At 38.7% G+C, this 22,636-nt stretch overlaps 4 protein-coding genes across 5 annotated transcripts; 1 reads left to right on the forward strand and 3 right to left on the reverse strand.

Annotated features, from left to right (window-relative positions):
- Window positions 1–727: 727 nt before the first annotated feature.
- On the reverse strand, window positions 728–10,845 carry LOC6550485 (protein no-on-transient A). 2 transcript variants are annotated; one of them, XM_015155237.2, is made up of 5 exons: window positions 10,351–10,845; window positions 7,608–8,823; window positions 6,721–6,999; window positions 6,597–6,652; window positions 728–955 (listed from the first exon to the last, which is right to left on the reverse strand). In XM_015155237.2, the coding sequence occupies exons 1-5, from the start codon at window positions 10,708–10,710 to the stop codon at window positions 728–730; spliced, it is 2,139 nt and encodes a 712-aa protein (XP_015010723.1). In that variant the 5' UTR covers window positions 10,711–10,845. The 2 variants fall into 2 exon arrangements, with proteins under 2 accessions (XP_015010723.1, XP_001977950.1); XM_001977914.3 differs by lacking the exon at window positions 728–955 and adding an exon at window positions 4,881–5,424.
- A 347-nt stretch (window positions 10,846–11,192) lies between these two features.
- Window positions 11,193–13,434, reverse strand: LOC6550486. The gene is made up of 8 exons (XM_001977915.3): window positions 12,485–13,434; window positions 12,314–12,422; window positions 12,121–12,256; window positions 11,916–12,060; window positions 11,778–11,854; window positions 11,597–11,712; window positions 11,431–11,545; window positions 11,193–11,363 (listed from the first exon to the last, which is right to left on the reverse strand). The coding sequence occupies exons 1-8, from the start codon at window positions 13,264–13,266 to the stop codon at window positions 11,263–11,265; spliced, it is 1,581 nt and encodes a 526-aa protein (XP_001977951.3). The 5' UTR covers window positions 13,267–13,434; the 3' UTR covers window positions 11,193–11,262.
- LOC6550487 (splicing factor U2AF 50 kDa subunit) lies at window positions 13,432–15,761 on the forward strand. Its single transcript, XM_001977916.3, has 5 exons — window positions 13,432–13,651; window positions 14,239–14,802; window positions 14,871–14,959; window positions 15,024–15,146; window positions 15,223–15,761. The coding sequence occupies exons 1-5, from the start codon at window positions 13,639–13,641 to the stop codon at window positions 15,682–15,684; spliced, it is 1,251 nt and encodes a 416-aa protein (XP_001977952.1). The 5' UTR covers window positions 13,432–13,638; the 3' UTR covers window positions 15,685–15,761.
- A 1,208-nt stretch (window positions 15,762–16,969) lies between these two features.
- On the reverse strand, window positions 16,970–22,221 carry LOC6550553 (1-phosphatidylinositol 4,5-bisphosphate phosphodiesterase gamma-1). Its single transcript, XM_001977917.3, has 4 exons — window positions 20,617–22,221; window positions 19,754–20,234; window positions 18,843–19,696; window positions 16,970–18,786 (listed from the first exon to the last, which is right to left on the reverse strand). Exons 1-4 carry the CDS (start codon window positions 21,919–21,921, stop codon window positions 17,716–17,718), a joined length of 3,711 nt encoding a protein of 1,236 aa, XP_001977953.1. The 5' UTR covers window positions 21,922–22,221; the 3' UTR covers window positions 16,970–17,715.
- Window positions 22,222–22,636: the final 415 nt, after the last annotated feature.

Below are 22,636 nucleotides of genomic sequence, written 5' to 3' on the forward strand. Positions count from 1 at the left end.
AATGTATGTATGTACACACATATGTATGCATTTTAAGCCACGGTATCCCCACACAAACGCACGCAAATACAAATAAATGCGAAGGCACCGCGCTACTTTTTAATATGAGCTGCTACACCATTAAACAATTATTAGCGGTTAGGACAGGTTATGGTTGTTTCCAATGGGAAGTAATACACAAACCTTAAGCAGACGCAAATTGAAAGTACACTGTAATAAAAACGCGCTGAAAGAAATATAAAAATATACATATTTAAATTAGGCTTATCGGTGCATTATTTTATGTTGCCGGAAATACGGAAATCAAGCCAAGCGGGTTTTGGCATAAAAGAAATAGAAAACCCAAATAATTTTCCTGTTATGCACCTACATATGTATATTAAATTATAGTCTTTCTTTTTGCTTGCTCTTAATGGGCTATCCTGCATAACATACAATTGAAATATATTTTCAGATCGGTTTTGCAGTGTTGCCAGATTGGTATCATAAGTAAACAGCTGTTGATTGATACCGTTAAATAATAATATTAGGACTTTAAATCAGAGTTGTAGATGGACAAATTAGGTGAAAATATAAGAAAAATGGAACATGTTAAGAGGATTATAATGCTCAAAAGAAGATTCTTACATTTTAGAAGAACATTTAGAAGTGAAGTGATTTTATTCATATTGCTAAACACTTCAAATCAGCTTTTCATTTCAGCTTATCGCAGTTCCGTCCCAAATAATCATAAAACAATTACCCACATTAAATTGTATATGCATTTTTTAATAATATTTGATCCAGCATTTAGTTGAGTGCGTTTTTTAAAGTTGCCACATTTCAGCACAATTTTTGTATAAAACACATTAGTTGAACACTGTTCCAATACGAAAGTCATTATATCCGAATTCAGATCTGGTAAGGTGAAGTTTGAAGTAATGCCATTTATAGGATCCTCAAGGCGTTTGATCTCCTGCAAACATAAACTGGATTAGTCAAATATTCTGACAGTATGTATTTTAATAATGCAGCTTCGTTAGGGAAGTGCTGCATAATAAATAAAAAAAAAACGGAAAATCGACAGCAAGCCCACGGTGCAGGGTCTCATAAAACCAAGCAACGTTGATCGAACGAACAATGGTAATTTTACTTTAAGAAACACTTTATAGCTTAAAAGTGTTGGGTTCATTTTAAGATAGATTACCTGATTTATGTGTTAGCGCTTTGCTGCCAGTCGATTTGGACTTCATTTGCGAGCAAAGACACCGTATTGCGATCTTGAAAATATATTATCTTCGGTCAAAGCTAAAGAGTTTTATCGAAATAACAGCTAATCGCTGGCTCGAACCCAAAACCAAAAATCTACACGCAAATATTTTGGGAAGAATCTCATCCACAAAACGAACATTTTTAGTTAGGTTTTGGTCAATACAGTTTTGTAGATTTTCTATATAGGCAGTCATAGCCAATAATCTATTTTCGATTTAATGCATTAAAACATACTCATACTTGATTATCGTATGTTTGATTGATCGTCTAACGCATTTTATTACTATACTATGTAACCAAAGTATTTCTGTATATTAATATGTAAAGCATTTAAAATGCAATACATTTAGTTGTTATCAGAGTTATCCGACTGATTTAAGAACAATAAATTATAGATTTTTTTTCTTGATTTGATGAAGACTTATATCATGCGTAAAGTATAAGTATAAGTTCATACCAATTCAGATAAACTTTTCCCTTGCAATCATTAGAATGCAGTCATTCCACTCAAAATTCAAAAACAAGAAACCGAATAACCACCATATATTATAAAAAAAAAAACAACAAATAAAATATCAGATATGTTCTTTCGATGGTCTAACAATCATTCATTATCCATTTACTTTTTGAGACGAAAACCATCCAGTTTTGTAGTTTTAAACCATTGGAGCAGAGCTGAATTAGTTTTTTTCAGAAAATTGGATGAAATGATCACCAATTTGTACTTTAATTTAGATGGATAAAACCATTATTTTAGTCATAAGCCGCCTAGGTAACTTTTGATTTTCGCCCACTGATACTCTGAGTGTTTTATTGCAATATTTTGCATAATTTAGGCGTACTTCATTGATGCCCTTCGTGATGATATAATTATGCAATATGCAAGAAGCAGTAGCGGTTGGATGTTCTATAAACGTACATATAGTTTATTGAAACCAGTACTTTTTTATATATATGAATATATGAAATTGTTTTGAAAGCTTGAAAAAAGAAGAACAATGGGAAATAAGCGAGGGAAAAGCTACTATACCAGAAGGACAATCTCGGCGAGTAACAGGGTAATAAAAAAAATAAAAATTGATACTCCCGAAAGGTTTTATACCCTACCTTTCTGCAAAAGTTTAGGCCTAATCGAAATAAATTGTGTAAGAGTACAGCAAGCAAAGCTCCTCATTTTGCAATTAATTGCTGACAAAAGAAATCGGGTTCGACCCCTAAATTGATAATTGTGCCATATAAGACATTATCCCACAAATCGTAGTTCAAATATTATTTGTGTTCACAATATTACACTAAGTGCAATAGAGCGACGTTCCGTCTAAAAAGATTCCAATGTCATTGTACATGCAATGCGATGCAAGTCATCATTACATTCATTAAATAAACCTGTAAAAAAACTTGAATATGTAAATAATTTAATTATTTTATCTGTAGGGAGGTAAATTAATAAAAATTTCACAAGGGCAGGCATTACCTTTTCCCATTCGCCATGGCATTCAAATATTCATCCTTCTCAGAGACCATTTTTCATGGAAAATCGCAAGACGTTGTTTTGTTAACCCACATTCTTCATTTCACACCGACCCCCTCTTTTCCCACAATAACTACCAAAGTGTATCGCCTTTAATTGCTAAAAACCTATGCAATGCATTGTTTTGAGCGCCTTCCTTTCATTGTTCTTAATAACTCATTTTCAGCAGAGTAATTATGATATCTTAATATATCTAATCCAAATGAATATTACGATACGAGAACAAAATTTCAAAATTGATTAAATGGCATTTTAAGAATGACGAAAGCAAAAAGCCAAATTTTCTATTCCTTTTCTTTTTTAACTTTAAAAATATATATAAGATATGAGCTTCAATAAAATGAATTAAAAAAATTTTTGTGCCAACACCCAGACTTCATCAAAATGTAAATATTCCATGTTTGGTTTCAAAGTTCAATTAGATAATTACATTTCCCATTCAATGTACAAAATGTTAACAATATTGTGATTCAATTGTTGGTCAATTGAACGAAAACTAGCAAAAAATACGTAGAATATGAAGAAAAGAACCCATTCGATATTTTTATCTTGGAAGTCTATATACCTGTTACTCGAGGAGTAGAAGGGTATATTAGATTCGTTGATACATATGTATATTTTCTTGATGGGATTTCTGGTCGAGTCGATCCGGTCATGTCCGTCTGCTTGTCCGTATGTTTGTCCGTATCTTGAACGACAATATTTCGAAATTGTAATTAAGCAGTCAGATTCCAGACGCGTATGCAGTGTGGAAACAGTCGCTATGCTGCTTTTATACGTTCACCCCCCCCCTCAGGATACAGGGTAGTTGATAGTCGAGGCACTCGACCATAGCGTTCGCTCCCATTTTTCAAGTTGGTACGAACCGCAAAAATCTACTACCCCGAATAAAGTGTTGAAATGCCAATCGTAAAGTAAGATTACTATGGTGAGATGCTGTTAGGAATTCTTTCCATTGATGCGTTGCAACTTGTGACAAAAATACTTTCTGTAAGGGTATAAGAATATTAATATAATAAGTACAGGTAAATCCGGAATAAATCCAGAATAAGTTGACGTCTTCATCCCATTATAACATTGTAATATTCGCATGGGAACTTTAGAGTTCAATTTCGGTTTATATTTTGTCCCGACAAAATTAAAAAAATTGAAGAGATGCTATACACTTTAAATTGTTTATTAATTTATTAAAAGTCATTTTCTGTGCCAACACCCAGAATTCAACAAAATATAAATATTTCATGTTTGATTTCAAAGTTCAATGTTTGTTTGATTAAAGTAGCATTTTGAATATACTATTATATATATTAAAATGATTTGTATGACAATTAATTACATCTACATTTAAACTGTTGCTGTGTGGGTCTGCCCATGTTTTTTTAAGCAACATGAAAGGTATGTGGGTATTAAACACAAACAAGTGTTTGATTTCTATATTAACACAAAGATTCATTCAGCAATCGTGGGTTTCATTGCAAAAATATGGCCTAAATGACCAAAATCTAGCCTTAGCAATGTTGTGATTTCAAGTAGCATCCAAAATCGGCGAGAAATGTATATCCAATCCATTAGCGTTTGAATGTTTTTCCCTTACATTTTCCCCAACACGAAAATTATTTCCCAAAATTCCATTTACTAAAATATTCTACTTTGTTAGTTAATAGCAGAATAGTTCATAAAAAAAAGGGCAAGAAACGAAAAGTTAAAAGAATACATCAACATGTATTAAAAAAAATGTTTAAATAATTCTAAGAATAATATGTTACCAAACGTAATAATAAAACTGATTGAAAACGTTCTTATTTGAAATAGACAATAAAAATATGCAAAAAATAATATGTAATTTAGACTGAAGAAATATTTAGTTCTGCAATTAGACTACACCCAGAAACGAAGTTGTTAATCATAACTTAATGAAGGAATCAACAAAGTACTGGGAAAGCTTAGAATATTTCTGCATAACAGAAATGTCCACCAGTGGAGGACATCAAATCAGATAAAAGATCCAGACCAGATCAAGTCCATGCGCTCATCCGGAATACTCACCAGATTCTCAAAGTGTTCTTTACTTTTTTGAATTAATATAAAGTTTATCATGTTCATATAAGTCGATTAGCAATATATCTTTATATATATTTCATTTGAATGGTGGACAAAAAAGAATTATATTACCGGAGAATGTAGGTCGCCACATACATAATTTAAATTATCGTTATGATTAAGTATATGTACGTAATGATTTTGTTTTTTGGTGCAGCGTTGCACTTATAAGCAATCATTTTGGGATTTAAACTGTATAATATTTTGTCATTACACATTGCTTGTTAGTTGACTGTACAATTTAGTACCGATAGACGTTTAATAATATTTGACTAAATATTAAATCAAATCAAATTTGGGTGCATTCGATAAGATGATCCTTTTAAGCAAGTTCATTCTGCTCGCTGACAAACGAACAAAGTTAAAATGTGAAACGTAATCAATATTTGAGAGTACGCCATATCGCATCCTTATATGTTTGATAGATCCAGTGTCTAAAATCGTCGGCGTCCCCATGGGACATTATTTCCTCCGCCATTATTTCCACGTTGATTGCCGCCTTGGTTCATATTGTTAACCCCAAATTCAAAAGCGAAGGAGTCCTATTCGAGCAAGGAAATACAATTGTTCAATTGAGTGTTATTGAGCATTAGCCATGAGGAACCCAATTCAAAAAGAGGGGAATTATGTTATATTTGTGTCTGTGGCCCCACCACACCCAATCCCAGTATTAAATAACTAACCGCATATTCCCAAAAAGATTATATCGACCAAATCTCGATTTCCAACTTCTGATTCGTATGCACAATGAATTGACTTCGTTTAGAAGCACCTAAAGCACAATTAACCAATGGTTTTTGTGATTAAATCACTTGTGACTATCACACAACGCAAAATAAAATACATATAAAAATACAAACGCCTCCCATTCAAACCTTAATGCATCCCAGATTTTATATAGTTTATGACCTGCAGAAATAAGCAGAATGGCTGATGATATTGTTTAAATTTGCACCTTCGAGCAGATGGAACTAAACGAAGATCTCTCCATTGGACGAAGGAAACTATGGTAACTGCTGCCATACGAAACACTCCAACGATTTCAACAGATAGTTACTTACTAGAAGATAACACAAATATGATCGGAGGTTTAATGTTTAAAGAGGCCCATTTCTAGTTCAAATTGAGAAGTACTGCCACACTCCACAAAACCCATTTCAATGCTTCCCGCCTTTAAGAATAGGGATGGTAAGTTATTAAAGGAGGTAAGGAATATTATTAAATTATTAAAGATAACGGAATACCGACATCTTTTGACTTTGCAATAACACCAATTGCGATGTTAGCCATTTAAAATAATCCTATTGGACCGACCCATTTGGATGAACCGGATATAGTTGAAAAGAGAAGAGAGAGAGGTATGCAAATTCCAACTTTGAAGTATGATTTACAGAAATAAATGCAAATGAATTTTAACGCTTAACCTTAGCGTATTTAAAGAATAATCCTCCTGTATAACATTGATTACAGTTGCTTGCCGCCCTTTTTATTATTTTTGTTAGAATCACTTCATTCTCCCCAAAAAACTTGTATCTTTTCGAGATATATACCTGATCTGGAGAATCGCCAGAGAAGTACAATCAAAATTTATATGAAGTTTCATAAAATATATGTATTGGGTTATAGTTTCTTGAAAAGGGATAGACATTAGCTCTATCACAGATCTGAAGGCTAGTGAATATTTCGTTGGATAGTATTTAGGACTTGGACATACCTGTGTGTTGGGGCCAGAATTGTTTCCAATCATTGTGGAATTGTTGTTGTTATTGCCTATTGTAAAAGCGAAAATCGGTGATATTATAAGGGAATCATCGAAAATTGTATATTTAATCGCATACCTCTAAAAACTTCAAATGGCGAATTGCTGTTACCGCCGAAGTTGTCAAAACTGGAGTTGTTGCCGCCGCCTCCAAATCCCTCATGCTGATCCAGCAACGAATTGAGCTGCTGCGCCTTCATCAACAGTGTTTCCTCCTGCCGATTCATGTGGCTCTGCATCTCGGTCTGATGGCGTCTCATGGTATCCTCCTCGCGCTTGCGCATCTCCTCGGCCTGCTTCTCACGCATCTCCCACTCCAATTTCTTACGCTCGTTGTCCACCTCGCGTTTTCGCAGCTCTGGAAGGCAAGCGTACGTTTTTAATAGAGCAGAAATTAATTTTAGATCGCCCCAAGATTTCTTTTAGTTGACAATAGTCATAGATCTCTTTCAAGAAGAAAATTATCCCATAATACTGTGAACAGCAATGCACTGTCTTTTAATTAAAGTGTAAGATGTTGAAAATTTTCTGAATTAATAAAAAAAAATTCCAGAACAGTGTTTTTCGTTTCTTTAACGACGAACCACCGACCAAAAGGATCTGATCCCAACGGGAAAGATAAGTCCAGAAATTCCTTTCTCAAAAATCATTGTCATACAACCTTAAGGAACAAAGTAGAGTAGAGTAGTATAACTGCTAATATCTGTTAAGATGAGAGAAAATCCAATCATTCATGTACCTTACCATATTATTGCAAATGGAATACTTTGTGAATGCATAGGAAAGCATTTGTTTTTAGAGATATTCTCTTTGTTTGAGGGAAACGCAAAGCGCGCTAAGCCCATTAAATTTGTATAAAGGAGCAATTTGAATATGTTGCCTCAACCAGTTTAACATTTTTATAAGCAAATTGTTGAAATGGCATTGGCTTTTGGAAAATCCGATTAAATCGTGACATATACTGACCTTGACGCAACAGTTCAGTTTCTTGCTCATAGCGAGCGTACTCCATCTGAGCATCCAACTTGTCCTCCTCCATTTTCAGCTCGCGTTTGAGTGCGTCCTGCTTGGTTTTGAACAAATTGTGCAGCTGCTTCCAGCGCGAACCGTACTCGTGCTCAAACGAATTGGGATCGGCGAAGCGCGGACCAATGCTCCGCTCCTGGTTGAAGTCGGGCATCTTTTTGTTGAACGCCTTCTCCGGCAGTCCGTCGGTGTCGTCGTTCACCTCCATCGGGTCCACCAGACACGGCCGAAGGGAAGCAGTCAGGAAAAAGCATTTCTCATTGCACAATCGCAGGCAGGCGCTGGCGGATGACTTCTTGGCAAACTCGACTATTCCCTCGCCCGTATGCTTGCCACGATCGTCGACAGTGATGCTGGCTCTCTCGATGGGACCAAAGATTTCGAAGGACTTGTACAGCAGCTCGTTGGAAACAAACGGTGTGAGATTGCTCACCCGCAAAATGGTGGCATTGGGTGCGAATCGTACCCGCAATTGGCGACCCTTTCGCATCGATCCGTCCAGGGCGCGTTTGGCCTTCTCGGCATTGGGATGGTAGTCCACCTTTAGGAATGTAAAGTTCTTATCCAGGTTCGAGAAGATCTCGCTGATCTCGCCGTATGGCTTGAACATCTCGCGCAGCTCATCGTCGGTGATGTCGTTGGTCAGGTTGCCCACATAGAGACGATTTCGTCCAGAGAACTTGGTCTCCGTGGGCACTTCCACCGGTTCCAGTTCAAAGGTGGGTCCAGAAATGCTGCGCAATCGCTGGGTAATGAAGAAGTCCTCACCGCCGCGCGGACCACCACCTCCATTGCCACCACCACCCATATTGGTGCTGTTCATCATACCACCTGGGCCTCCACCAGGGCGTGGACCACCTCGGTTTCTGTTGTCACGCTGCTGGTTCTGTGGACCTCCGGGGAAACCGCCACCCTGATTGTTACCAGCATTGCGACCTCTAAATCCTTGACCATTTCCTTGACCTCCTTGATTGCCAGGCCCTCCTTGATTTCCTTGACCATGGACTTGATTTTGGTTTTGCCCCTGCCGTTGATTTTGGCCCTTGTTGGCGTTCTGATTCGCTTGATTTTGGCCAGCAGCTGCAGTTGCCGGTTCATTGTTCTTAGCAGGTGCATTAGCACCGTCCGCCTTTGATGTATCGTTATTGGTCTTTTGCTATATTTGTGTTACACAGTTGAATGAGTACAAAATGAGATTGGTATGTGAGCCACATCTGGAGTGCCGTCAATGCAATCCAGATAAAGCCGTGCCAGTTACACAGTTTGGATACAAACTGACATAACATCGATTGAATTGACGGCCCACTAAAACAGAGGTATTTACTTTCCCCCCATATAAATGCGGTCTCTAACTAGCTTATAATAAATTGATAATCGGAAGTAACAAATCCGTGAAATTAAGTTCGACTTTTTTTCGAAAGAAAATCGTAATAAATTTTTAAGCAGAAAAGAAGAATTTTTAATCGTTCAGACCGATTAAGTACTCGGGACAAATACTCAATATTAGTTGTCTGTCTTTGATAGATTCATTTAGCAAAGTACTATTACTAGAACTCGAATTGTATGAGTAGAGGTTCATTCTTGCCAATTTATTAAACAAGTTAAGTTATTTTCCTTTTTCCGCACTTTCACTATACAATGGTTGTACTAACCATATAATATACACATTTTTTGTGTTGAAAGTGAAAATGATACAGCATTGATATATGAGAACCTTATAAGCCCTAGCAGCAACAGGATAGAAGTCAGAATCTGGTTTCTATTTCTCAACACATCTAGAGTTTATAGATACATGTACACAATTGAGAATCTCTTTTTGACTGCTATGAAAGCTATCTAGCACCAATTATCCGATTAATTTTGTACTATAAGTGCCAGGGTAAACAAGTTATAGACTGAGCTAAGCAATTTAGTATTTGTAGTTCAATAAGCACGCAATACTATGGATCCCAGCAAAGTACACTATACGAGGAGAAATCAGTCCGATTCATAATGCTATAGCCGTCGTATATTCGTCGTCAATGTAATCAACTGTTCAAATAAGCAAACCATTAAATTGCTCCACTGAGCCCTGCAATTTACCACAACATGTAGGGAGTGCCTACTCCCTATAAAAACGTAATGTTTTCCCTCCCGAAAACCTATTTGCCCTTCTATGTGTACCGGTTTCTGAATATATATTACACGAAATTCTTGGATAACTAAAAAATACTTGGGAATTGTTAGTGAAAGTTCAATACAAATACATGTGAACTGTTTGAAATGAATGTTTTTATCCGTCATTTTTAAATGGGAAATTAATGAGGACTTATGGAGTACAAAGTGGGTACAAATACATGTTGGCCAAATAAAAATTGTCTATTTCTTTTAGAAAAGTCCGAATATTTACTCGTACACACATGTATATGTACTTATGTATATATATGCACCTGCACATTTGGCTACAACTGTTAATTTTGTATGTATTCGATACGTATATACACACGTATGCTAGCTAAATATTTGGGCATTTGTACATAAATAAATTTGCAACACTTATTAGTAACGGCAAATATATGCATGTATATGTTTGTTTATGTGGGCCGAAAACCCGAAAAAAAAGAGAAGAATACCTAGTATCTCTATACAATTAAGTGCCCGCGATAATCTAATCAAATATATTTATCGAATTTAGATAACTCACATTTGCATTGTTAGTGCCTGGAAAAGTCCGGTTTTGATTCCCAGCCCGATTGTTGTTATTGTTGTTATTGCGATTGCGGTTTCCAGCGAACCCACCCTTGTTGTTTCCAAAGTTCTTATTTTGATTGGGGCCACCAACTGCACCACCACCACCACCATTTTGATTCTGGCTCTGGTTTTGATGCTGGGGATTTGGACCACTGAATCGTGACTTCTTTTCAGCCGGGCATCCATCTACGGAATCATTTTGTTTTTGAGCATTATGCTTGCCAAGATTTTTGTTGGCTTGCTGATTTCCCCGCTGCTGGCGCTGTGGCAACGGTTGTGTGGCGTTATTATCCTGTTTCCCAACACTCTCCATTTTATAAATATTATATTTTTATTAAAAATAATTTGCTACACTGTTTGACAACCGTCCTCAAACGGAAAAAACCGAATGTAATGGAACAAAGCACTTGAAACGATTAGACGATACAGCATAGGTGGTGGCACAATGCCGATTTTGGTCTGTGTGGAATGAAACAAATGTGATATCGATAAATAAATAATAAAAACAAAGACGAAATCCGAAATACATTTATAAAATGAGTATCCACAAAAAAGCTTGTATTTGAAATGGGTTCAAAAAAATAGTTTTAGTCATAGGAGCTGATGGTCAGTGTGCAACTAATAAAAAATTGTTATCGATATTGAAGTTATGACAAAAACGTGAATTTTATAACATATTTTCGTTATTAGTTTAATTACATTATTAATTTAATTAAATTTTTGTTGTGTTTATTATTAATGTTTATTTAAACATACCAAAGTGATTTGTGAACGATTTTAATCAATAAAATGCACATCTATTTTTAAAACAAGCTAATGCTGTTTATGATGTTTATATTTAAATATATTTTATTTATGGTTAGGATTATAAAGTTGTAATTTTATACACTGTCACGTTAGTTTTCTGTTGTTTTTGCAGCAGGAAAGCCTTTTCATAATGTGAAACATCTTTGATTTGAATACAATCTGAAAGTAAATGGAAAAGTCATAATATAAATATCCTTTTATGCATCCACATTCCTCATACAATTACCTATATCATTACACCCTCTTAATATCCGTTTTATATAGACTTCAATTGGGAGATACATAAGTTTTCTTCGCAAAAAATCAAATATACTAAGGGTAGCAAATGTGAGCGCCTTCAGCTATAGAGAATTGTTTTATAATCAAACTCAACAATTTTATATTAAACTTACAGCAGCAAAAACTATATAATAGACAAGGGTAGTCGGAAACAAAAACAGAATGGCCGAGAAGAATATTGTTGCTAGATACAATTGCCGATTCATATAGTTGTGGGACTCTGTGCGACCTGAAAAGTATAACAATTGGTTAAACTGAACGTCGTGGTTATATCAAAAAATAACTAAATCATGCCTTTTAAAATATTGTAACGGTTGCCTCTAACCACTTGCCACAGAACAGAAAGACCTCTTCTTTCCACATTGTAGAGGCTATGAAAATAAGAATGGTTTAATATATGTATATGTACATATGTATGTTACAGAAGCTTACACTTTGGTATAAATATAGAAGCAATGTGAATGTAACCCAATAATGGATATTAAATCCACTAATAATGCTATCTGAAATGTAAAACCCAAGCACCCAATCACTCCAATGACAAAGAAAACTTGTCGCACTAATGGTTCGGTGAAATCTGTAGTAAAAGAACAACGTTAGCCATCTCATCCTGAATTTAAGCAGACGGAAGGCTTACCCAAAAATGTTGACCACAGCTCAATATGATATTTAAAGCAGTCGAGAAAGAAATTATTTAAATGTACATTTAGCTTGAGGCCAATGGGGCTGCCCTCTAATACTTTCAACAGCCGGTATAATTCGTCAATGACATACTGAAATAAATAAGCACATAAATGTCATATCAAATCAAATTTGGATGGCGGACTTACATGAGATATTTGTATTAGAAAATCACCTGGCTGTGTGGCAAGTGAAAATAGTATTAGCATCAATATAATTCCCATTATTCTATCAAGTGCTATATTAGCCGGTCGAGATCTGCTTGATAGAAAACTAGTAATAGTAATATGAAATGGTACCATTCGATTTAGCTCAATTACCTTTTATCACATGCTATTTGCCATTCCTTGAAATGCTTATAAATAGTTGTATGAACCATAATACTGTTGACAATTACATTTTCCGCAACATATTCGAATATCTTAATTGGAAAATCGGCAATGAGTGTGAACCCATATTGTATACCCCTTTTGGCATTATTCTTTGGATTGTTTTGGGTCTCGACAGTGGGTTGATTCAGTCTAGAGAGCTCCAGAAAGTCGCAATCAATGCTATCATTATCATTGTATACTAAGGATCGGCTATGCACAGATTCCCCAGCTACGATAAGATTTCGTACCATTTGTTTATCGTACAGGATTACTTTAATGTGCTTCAGATATTCGGGGGTAATGCCGAGGTAAACCAGGGTTATATTTGCCTGACTGCTGTTGTATGTGAAGCACAGGCGCATATTGAACTTAAGATATTGGTTCTGATCTGCATTGAAATCCTCGTTGAGAATAGAGCCCAGGAAACGCATATTGCCCGATTCATGATTTATGGCCTTATCACTGAACTCCAAATCTGATGCTTCCAGAACGTAATACGATACGACATTATCTTCATTTATCTGCACTTGACCGTACAAATTGGTGGGCTTCTTGAGGTAATAATGGTTGAACGGTAGATATATCTTAATGCTCATAATATTATCGATTAAATGACCAAAACACCGGTGTTTTCTCTCAATTAAACCAAAACAAATGCAGGATGCTTGAGAAGGTGGTGCACAATTCAGTGTGACGTCAGTTTCTTTTTTTATTGAGCGAATAGCTGGCATAGAATAGTTACAGATTTTTTTATGTTATCGTTTAAACGTCTTTTCTAGTGTATACCATTATGTATAACAATTTATAAAAATAATTTGAGTCTTAGGTCTCAGTAATCCATTTTAATCCGATGTTTTCACACCTTACAATATAAGGTCATGTCGATAAATCGTTCTGCGATACTTCCCAAAATGCCACAGTTCGATTAACTGCAAGCACTCTGCCATCGGTCCATTCCATTATTCTTCAGTTTTCACGTGTTCTGTTTTAAGTCGTTTCACTCGAGTTAATATACGCAATAAAGGGGTAGATTTTTCATCGGCATTTTATAATATAAAAATTGTTTTCGTTAAAAGAGATATATATTTGATTCGGCAACAGCAATGGGCTATGATGGTGAGTTCAATAAAAAGTGCAAGTAAATGGTCGCGCTGAATTTGATGCCCAAGTGTGCATAAATAGATGTATATGCATACATACATACAACTATAAATTTATGCAAAGGGAAAGATGTGCAACTGAATTTGCCTATCGCGGCAAAAAAGCCTGGGCCTTGTTTCTTTATTTAATATGTATAAAATATCCGTTGGATTAGGTATTTATTCTAGACCGGTTGTTTTTTTTCTACTCCGGCGGTTCTCTCATTCATACATACATACAAATGTAAAAAGTTGACTTTTGTGTCTATTTTTAACGAAATACAGTGCATTTTAGGATTAGAATGAATTTCAATCATAAATATTTGTATAAAAACAATAAAGTGAAGTTCTTATGGCCATTACATGCTTTTAAGCACAGAAAAAACACCGAAATGTGTCCATGCATAAGTCTCATATTGTATGTATGCGCGTGGTATGTATGTGTGTCAGTGTGTATGCAGCAGTGTGTATGTTAACACATTTGTGTGCACTTCTGGGGACACATTTGCGAAAATCGCGATTGAAGTATCAATTTCATTAATGCATTGCATGTCATTTTCGCAGACCGTGAACGTGATCGCGAAAGACGCCGCCATCGTTCCCGCTCCCGTGATCGCCATCGCGATCGCTCCAGGGATCGTCGCCATCACCGGAACTCGAGGCGCAAGCCCTCGCTTTATTGGGATGTGCCGCCACCGGGATTCGAGCACATCACCCCAATGCAGTACAAAGCCATGCAGGCGTCCGGACAGATCCCGGCCAGCGTTGTGCCCGATACGCCACAGACGGCGGTGCCCGTGGTTGGATCGACAATCACCCGACAGGCGCGTCGCCTGTATGTCGGCAACATTCCGTTTGGCGTCACTGAGGAGGAAATGATGGAGTTCTTCAACCAACAGATGCATTTAGTTGGCCTCGCCCAGGCGGCCGGCAGTCCCGTCTTGGCCTGCCAGATCAACTTGGACAAAAACTTTGCTTTCCTCGAATTCCGTTCGATTGATGAAACCACCCAGGCAATGGCATTCGATGGCATCAATTTGAAGGGACAGAGCTTAAAAATTAGGCGTCCGCATGATTACCAGCCCATGCCGGGTATTACAGATACGCCGGCAATAAAGCCCGCTGTTGGTAAGTAACCAAGAACCCAGTTTTTAACGTCGTTGGTACAAGGTCTAATCAAATCCATTCCACAACAGTTTCCAGTGGTGTTATTTCGACAGTGGTTCCGGACTCGCCTCACAAAATCTTCATTGGCGGTCTACCGAACTATCTAAACGACGATCAGGTTGGTTCAACTTTTCAGGTTTCCTATTTGTATTCTTTGTAATCATTTTTATATTCTCTTGTAGGTTAAGGAACTGCTTTTGTCGTTTGGCAAGCTACGAGCCTTTAACCTTGTTAAGGATGCTGCTACTGGGTTGAGCAAAGGCTATGCTTTTTGTGAATATGTGGATCTTAGCATTACAGATCAGGTACGAAGCTACTTCAAATTGCAAACAAGTACCATATTAACTCTTTCTCCCTTTTAATTCCAAATACAATTTTCAGTCCATTGCTGGCCTGAACGGAATGCAGCTGGGTGACAAGAAACTGATTGTCCAACGTGCCAGTGTCGGCGCCAAGAATGCCCAGAACGCCGCCAACACCACGCAGTCCGTAATGCTACAAGTGCCGGGCCTGTCAAATGTGGTCACCTCTGGACCACCGACCGAGGTTCTCTGCTTGCTCAACATGGTCACGCCCGACGAACTGCGGGACGAGGAGGAGTACGAGGATATCTTGGAGGATATCAAGGAGGAGTGCACGAAGTACGGAGTTGTGCGGAGCGTAGAAATCCCACGTCCCATCGAGGGCGTAGAAGTTCCGGGGTGCGGCAAGGTCTTTGTCGAATTTAACTCGGTTCTCGACTGTCAGAAGGCGCAGCAAGCACTTACTGGACGCAAATTCAGCGACCGTGTTGTGGTCACATCATATTTCGATCCTGACAAATATCATCGACGCGAATTCTAAATACAAGTAAATCATATTTCTCACATTCACCGATTGTCCAATAAATATCGCAATAAAAGTAACAATTTACGATTCGACTACGAAAATAGCATGAAATAGAAAGGGATAGTCGATTATATCGATGTGAGCAGACAGAAAAACTCATAATGCTTGTTCAGGGGTGGAACTGTACGCGAGTTTTTAGGGAAATAAAAACTTCATTCAATCCTACAAAATAACAGACAACAAATAGTTTGTATATATAGACAGCTAACGCCGGTAGACATTTATTTGGCATTAAATAATTATAAATGTATATGTGTTGTGTGTTTACTGAATATAAGACAATTATAAACGAGTTGAAAATATGTATTAGACGTACAAATCACTTAAAAACGGAACGTACACATTAAATACATTTCGGGTACATATACTAAGTATGATTTGCTAATGCTCCAAAGCGATCTATTGTGCGAATGAAAACTGCAGAATGTTAGTTAAATAATTAAATGCAAATGCATGACAAATGATTTATGTAGATACGTATCCATCATTTCAGTGGGCATTCTAATGGAATGCAATTAGTTTCAGATTCAAAATCCATTGATACGCATAGAGAACTCATTTTCAACTTCTTACATCGACTAGTGCATTTTATGGATATTTAATTTTTAAATTACATAATACGCCTAGTGAACTTAGTCTTTAAATATTTAGATTTCGCAGTTTAGTAGAGAGAAAAGGTAAGTTGCATTTCACGATATGTTTTAGAGCTTTGACTTTATAAAAATAGATATCTTTGAGTTAAATTACTTTTATCAATTATTTAGCAACAGGCATGATTCAATAATCAACGTTTAAACATTTCTTTAACTGACTCACACATAGCCAACGATTTAAAACTAATTATTGTTCAAAATTTCGATAATTTATAATTTTAAGGCACTTTCAAATAAATGTAATTGAATCACACCTTAAACTAATTACATTTTGTTGTCATATTGTTTTCAAACTTTTAGTTTTTTTTATGTTAATTAGCTACAACATTCTTGGCTAAACAACATAGACACAAATTCGTGGGATATCGTAATAGTTAAAACAACTGGAAGACTTATGTAATCAAAGAGGTTCAAGTTTTGTTAGACCAGTTCCTTTGGCGGAAATGGTTGCTTTTATAAATTGTATTATTATTTTAAGCTTTAAAATATGAAATAAAAAAGGTAAATGCCTAATGATTGAAATGCTGTTTGAGTATTTGTGCTAAGAAAAGGTTAGGTTAAAGGTTGTTCCGGATAACAATTGGAAAGGGTGGTCACAAATGATAGCTAATCAATATGCTTATGTGCTCACAAGTGGTCTATTTTCTTCAATTAAAAGTCTTTAAGAAGAATGTAATATAATACTTATAAAAAGCTGATCAGCTGTAAAGGGACTAAAAATGTTCTGAAACTGAATATCAAATTGATTCCATTTGAGCTGTTTGGGGATTGTTTCTTATTTTTGAATCAGCTTGATGTAAAACTTTTGATAGTAAAACCAAATGGAAACAGTTCCTTAAATCGAAATGAAATCATTCTGGTTTGCTTATTATTAAATGAGGTGACGGATAGTTAAGACTTATCCGTAATATTTTGTTCTCCTGAACAAAACATTTAGAGAACAACAGACTTCTACGCTTATTGTTGTGAAAAGTATAGAATATACGCAGGGATTACAAAATCTTGATTTCAGTTCCAGGAGTTTCGAATTTATGGTTCCAATTACTATTTGAATACTCACTGCATAGTATGAACTACCATAACTGCTGATGTGTATAGAACATAATCTAAATCCAAATCATACGTTTCAGAGCTTAAGTTTTTAGATGGTTATGAGTGGGAGAATCAGGTCATAGTTTGATGAAATGGTCTAATGTACAGTGTTTGATAAATTGCTTCTGTGAAAAAGCTTTGCTTTCCTTCAAGGCACATTGATTTCACAATGTACATATAGATTTGGAATCATCGTTTGCACTCTAAACATATTAATGGTCCAGCTAACTTAACAATCCTCCTACGGGGAAGTGGCATTTGCAATCTTGATGTTGATCAGCAGGGACGATAGTTCCAGCTCTTCGCTGAACTTATTTCGCAGGATGACGCTGCGATAGCCCTGGCGAATGCAGGTCAGCGGATAGCACGCCTGGGCGATGAAGTGCGTCTCGGCGAACATATCCTCGTCCTGCACTTCGAAGCGAAGAATCGCGAACTGTGGATTGCGCACGTTAAACTCGCACGATTCATTCCACACCGGATTGAAACCATTCTCATTGACTTTGGTGCGGTACTTAACGCCTGAATCATAGCTAGCGCCGACTATTTCGACCACGATCTGCGGATTGTTCGATTTGCCGCCCCGAAATAGATGACGTGCGGCTATCAGCCGTACGCTAACTTTCACTTCGCTTAGGCCATCGCACAGCGGATTGTTCGGATTGAAGCTATCAGACTTCATGAACGACGGCTTTAAGATATAGCCACATTGTCCATTGTTTCGGAACTTGGCCTGATTAAGCTGCATGGCCTTATCGCCAGTCTGATAGTTCAGTGCGATCATCTGTGACCCTATATTCCAGAATGGCATGGGGTTGAAGTTCGACGAGTCCAAGCGTTGACCCTTCGGGTACACTCTGCTGATCTGATTGCGATGGTAGGAGAGAAACAGTTGTGTGTTCTGCTGGAAGAACTGCTTTTCCGCCTTGGTTTCTGGAAAACTCGACATTTCCTGAAATATCCACGAGTGTTCGCGGAACGGCACACTGCGGAAGTAGATAATCAGGTCGGACATCTCCTTGGCCACCCGGGCAGTGCGCTCCTTTTTCCGTCTCTCCGATGCCACCTGACTGGCAATGAGCGCTGCCTCCTGGATTGCCTTTATCCACTCGTACGCCGTCTCCTGGTTGTCGAAGCCAATCACAAACGGATTCTGCATCGTTGGCGTTTGTATCTGCAGCTTGAAGATAATACCCGGATCGTTGGACTCGAAGAGCGAGGCAACAGCTCCGAAAATCTCAATGGAATCGGTGCGTCCATCCGTACCTTCTTCGTTCAACGAGTTATAATCCTCCGTGGTAGAATCGATAACCTAGATGTTGGAATTTTCAAAATATAATATAAATCAAATGAAGATATGCATCTTACCTTAACGTAGTTTGCCGGCAGATGCTTCTTTATCATGCCCCCGTAATCCCCAATCCACCACATTGAGTTGTCCCTCTGGACATTCGTTATGATGGCATGCTTGGGAAACGAGAGTTCATCTGGCTTGTTCGCCTTGTAGCTGTAGAGGGCCTTGCAGGTGACGTGCTCCTCCAGGTTGGAGCCCATATAGTTGGAGGCACCGTTGTCGTCGTGGCTGCCACTGTGATCGCCCTGGGCGGCCTCCGCTAGCGCCTGACGCAGCAGCTCCTGAGAAACCGGATGGCTGAGCTTAACATTGCGATAGAGTGGGTTTCGGGTATAGTAGTTGATCAGCGAGACCAGAGACTCAAAATTCATCGTATCGATGCCGTACAAACGTCCCTCCTGCATAATGCGGCAGTGCTTGATCTTCCGATTGATTGTAAAGGATATGACGAAAGCGTTAATGCTCTGCACCGATGGCCGCACCAGAAACGAACCAATTTCCAGCCTGTATAGGCCCTGTTCGGCCTGCTCCTTGGTGGTGTTCGGGTGGAACCACTCCTGATCCTCGTGCTTTTTCGGCTGCGGAACAGGCTCCTTTAGTATAATCGAAAACTCAGAGCTACGTAGCATATTCTTGCGGTAGTAAACGATCAGTGAGTATAGCGAATCGAACACAAAATTCTCCACTAGATAGTACTTGATTGATCCATTTTCATGCTTTAGCTTAATGCGGCAGTGATTCGGGCGATTTCGTCGCCAAAACGAGAGACTATAGTCACCCACAAACGTTGCCGATTCCCGAACTAGAAATGTTCCATCGCCAAAATGTTTATACTTCTTTAGTAGATCATCCGCCTCCTTCCTGCCACCTAAAACGTAAATAGTTAGCGACAGTAAAGGATTAAGTATTCAAACAATACACGCACCTTCGAGTTTTCCATGGAACCAGTTCTCCCCAAAGTGCAGCTCATCGTTGGCCGAGGTATCCTTCTGCTTTTGCTGCATGTTGCTGTTCAGGGAACACGAAGAAGAAAGCCCAAAGTCATCATCCTCCGAGTTTCCGTTGCGTGACTCGTTGATTTCAGAGGAGTAGATCAGCTCCTGATGGGTCAGAACGAACTGGTACAGATTCCAGGACTTATCGACCGGATCCTTGAAGTAGAGCAATCCCTCCTTGAACACCTTGCGCACATTCTCGCCATCGTTCTCCCCATGTGCTCCGCCGCCCGCTCCTCCCAACGAGGATCTATGGCCCAGTGAACCCGTGCCAGAAATCCCATTGGTGATGTCGTCGAACTGCGGCAACTTCTTGTGCTTCAGGATTATCTTGCGACGCAACTGGTATGGCGAGGGCAAGTGCTGCTCGTTCCGATCACAAGGTTGCGTAAGCAGCATATCGCCGAAAACCTGTATTGTGGTAAAAAGGGTATAAGAGAATGGATTTTCATTCGATTAATACTCTAAGTATCCACAAATATATATACATTAAAGCCTCGACAACAGATTTCTTTTTAAAACTGATGATTAAGTAATGATTAATTGGTCAAATAACAATTATCATCGTCTTGTACTCTAAGGAACTGGAAAGATACAAACGATATCGACATACATATTCAAAACTATCCAAATCTACAAAACCTATTGCAATTATGTATTGAGTTAGGCAATGAAAAGCATTCACATTCACTCAATAATACAGCGAATGAATCAAATTGCAATCAGGCAGAGCTCCTGTTTGTATGGAATATATAAATAGTTGTTATTAATAGATTCGATTAGGTCAACTAACCTCGATCAAGGCCTGCGCCATATTCCGCTGCTGCTCCAGGGAGCAGTTCTGCTCTATGGACAGAATCACCGGATACTCGGAGCTGGTGAAGGCGTGGTCCTTGATCGTCTTTATGACGTCCATGAACTTGATCTTGGAGGTGATGGTGTGGCCGTGAAATATATAGGGCAGGTTGTCGGGCCCGTTCCAGCAGTCTAGCTCGATGCAGCGGCAACCCATGCGAAGGGCGCGGGCGTAGGCCTCGCAGGAGGATTCGCTAGAGAACTGATCCCCCGTCAGGTAGGTATTGTGCGACGATGCGATCCAGTAGGAGGACAACGGCAAGTTCATGTCCATGAACACTTGGTCGTATTTGCTGTTCCACAGGTCGTTCTGCTTGGAGAACAGAAAGTCTACGAACTCTGAGAAGGTGAGATACGGCTCTTGGACGTCCCGTTCCACGTCCTGAACAAAGTCCCGAATGAAGGAGGCAATGGCTGCGTTACTGATCTCACTGGCGCTCACATCGCGCTGCTCCGTCTCCAGGAACTGCTTCAATTCATTCGGCCGTACCACCTGTTGGTCCTCCGAATAGGGAAAGTTGGCCACTCCCGATCCCGACAAGACGCCGGCAAATCCGTTAGGCAGCAGCAACTTCTGATAGAACCGCGAGAAATCGTCAAACTTGAGATCGTGCTTGCGCCGCACATCCTCGGTAAAGTGCTCCATGAACTTGCCGGTGGTCATCTTACAGCTAACTCCCGCCAAAAAGAGCTTAAAGTCCTTGATTGTCACCTGGGCTGGCGACTGTTCCGTGGCCTTGGCGGAATGCGTGTTAACATTCTCGATTTGGTAGTACTCGCGACGCAGCCAGCGGTCAATTTGCAAGGGATAGGGTGCTCCCAGAGTGTCCTTAACCATGTAACGCAATCCCCGCACCCAATTATCGGCCTCGATCTCCGACAGAGCCACCACCGAGAAGCTCTTCAGCTTGAAATGATTGCCATGCAGAATGACAAAGCATTTGCTGGACTCGAAGCGCTGGCAATCGTCGGCAAACAGGCGGAACTCCTTGGAGTGCTTGCCCACCCGTATCTCGCGAATCTCCCGCAGTTGTATGGCGCCCTCGTAGTCGGTGCGTGGCGTTTGGCTGGCCACCGTAGCCCAGAGCAGCTGTCGGGTTTCTCGGATGAGCATCAGGTGGCGGCGATCTGGACGACGCTGTTTTCCATACAACTTGGTAACGATGGTGCCGCGCTCCAGCATCCCAATGGTCTGTTCCATCTCGCCCAGCAGCGGGGCACTCATCGCACTAAAGCAGCTCATCCTGTCCCGTCCGAACGCCTTGATTCCAATCGAATCCAGTACTTTCCCGCTGGCTGCCACAGGTTGTTCCACACGCCACGCCAACCGATCGCCAGACTAAATGCAATGCATGCAAACTATGGGTTCCAGCGCGTGGAACTATTCGCAGATCAACTGCTCCCTCTCTTCCAACTGGTTGATGCACAAATCACGGCCACTGGACTCAGGAACCCGAGTTTAACAATGCAATACTTAAAATGTACCCAAAAAATACCACAGAAGCAGATAAGATAAGCCAGCTGTTAAGGAAACTGCCAGTGTTGCCAGGCTGTAATGTGGGTACAGAATATACTAAATTTGCGCAAATGGACTATTTACACTGCGGTGTAATTCGGATTGTCAAAAAATCATTGGCAAACAAAAATTGTAATTTGAAAAAATGTTCTAAAAATTTCTAATTCTAAAAATAAAAACATAAGTATATTTATATACTTGAATATCTAAAATCTTATAGTGTGACCAGTTATCTATTGACTTAAAGTAGGGATCAGAAATTCAAATCCGAAATGAATAGTAGTATTCCTGGTTTTGAATATAGCTAAATTAATCATACTAACCAGATTGAAGAAGCTAAATACATTTATAACTTACCTTGAATAGATAGGAAAATAATTATTTACCTGTAAAATTTCTAACTTCTCGAAACCAAACAAATTTAAGTTTTCTTGTGATTGTA

The sequence above is a fragment of the Drosophila erecta genome, unplaced genomic scaffold (assembly GCF_003286155.1).
Source record: "Drosophila erecta strain 14021-0224.00,06,07 unplaced genomic scaffold, DereRS2 tig00000126-arrow-pilon, whole genome shotgun sequence".
Taxonomy (NCBI): Eukaryota; Metazoa; Arthropoda; class Insecta; order Diptera; family Drosophilidae; genus Drosophila; species Drosophila erecta.

Coding starts and splice junctions, on each gene's coding strand:
- LOC6550485 (XM_015155237.2), bottom strand. CDS start 10,710: ATGGAGAGTGTTGGGAAACAGGATAATAACGCCACACAACCGTTGCCA. Junction 6,653..6,720: donor GCCATTTGAAGTTTTTAGAG/GTATGCGATTAA, acceptor CTTTTACAATAG/GCAATAACAACAACAATTCC. Junction 956..6,596: donor ATTCTGGCCCCAACACACAG/GTATGTCCAAGT, acceptor TTATGTTTGCAG/GAGATCAAACGCCTTGAGGA.
- LOC6550487 (XM_001977916.3), top strand. Junction 14,803..14,870: donor GGCAATAAAGCCCGCTGTTG/GTAAGTAACCAA, acceptor ATTCCACAACAG/TTTCCAGTGGTGTTATTTCG. Junction 14,960..15,023: donor ACTATCTAAACGACGATCAG/GTTGGTTCAACT, acceptor ATTCTCTTGTAG/GTTAAGGAACTGCTTTTGTC.
- LOC6550486 (XM_001977915.3), bottom strand. CDS start 13,266: ATGCCAGCTATTCGCTCAATAAAAAAAGAAACTGACGTCACACTGAAT. Junction 12,061..12,120: donor GCTGTGGTCAACATTTTTGG/GTAAGCCTTCCG, acceptor CTTTTACTACAG/ATTTCACCGAACCATTAGTG. Junction 11,855..11,915: donor TTCTATATTTATACCAAAGT/GTAAGCTTCTGT, acceptor TTATTTTCATAG/CCTCTACAATGTGGAAAGAA.
- LOC6550553 (XM_001977917.3), bottom strand. CDS start 21,921: ATGAGCTGCTTTAGTGCGATGAGTGCCCCGCTGCTGGGCGAGATGGAA. Junction 20,235..20,616: donor TGGCGCAGGCCTTGATCGAG/GTTAGTTGACCT, acceptor ACCACAATACAG/GTTTTCGGCGATATGCTGCT. Junction 18,787..18,842: donor TGCCGGCAAACTACGTTAAG/GTAAGATGCATA, acceptor TCCAACATCTAG/GTTATCGATTCTACCACGGA.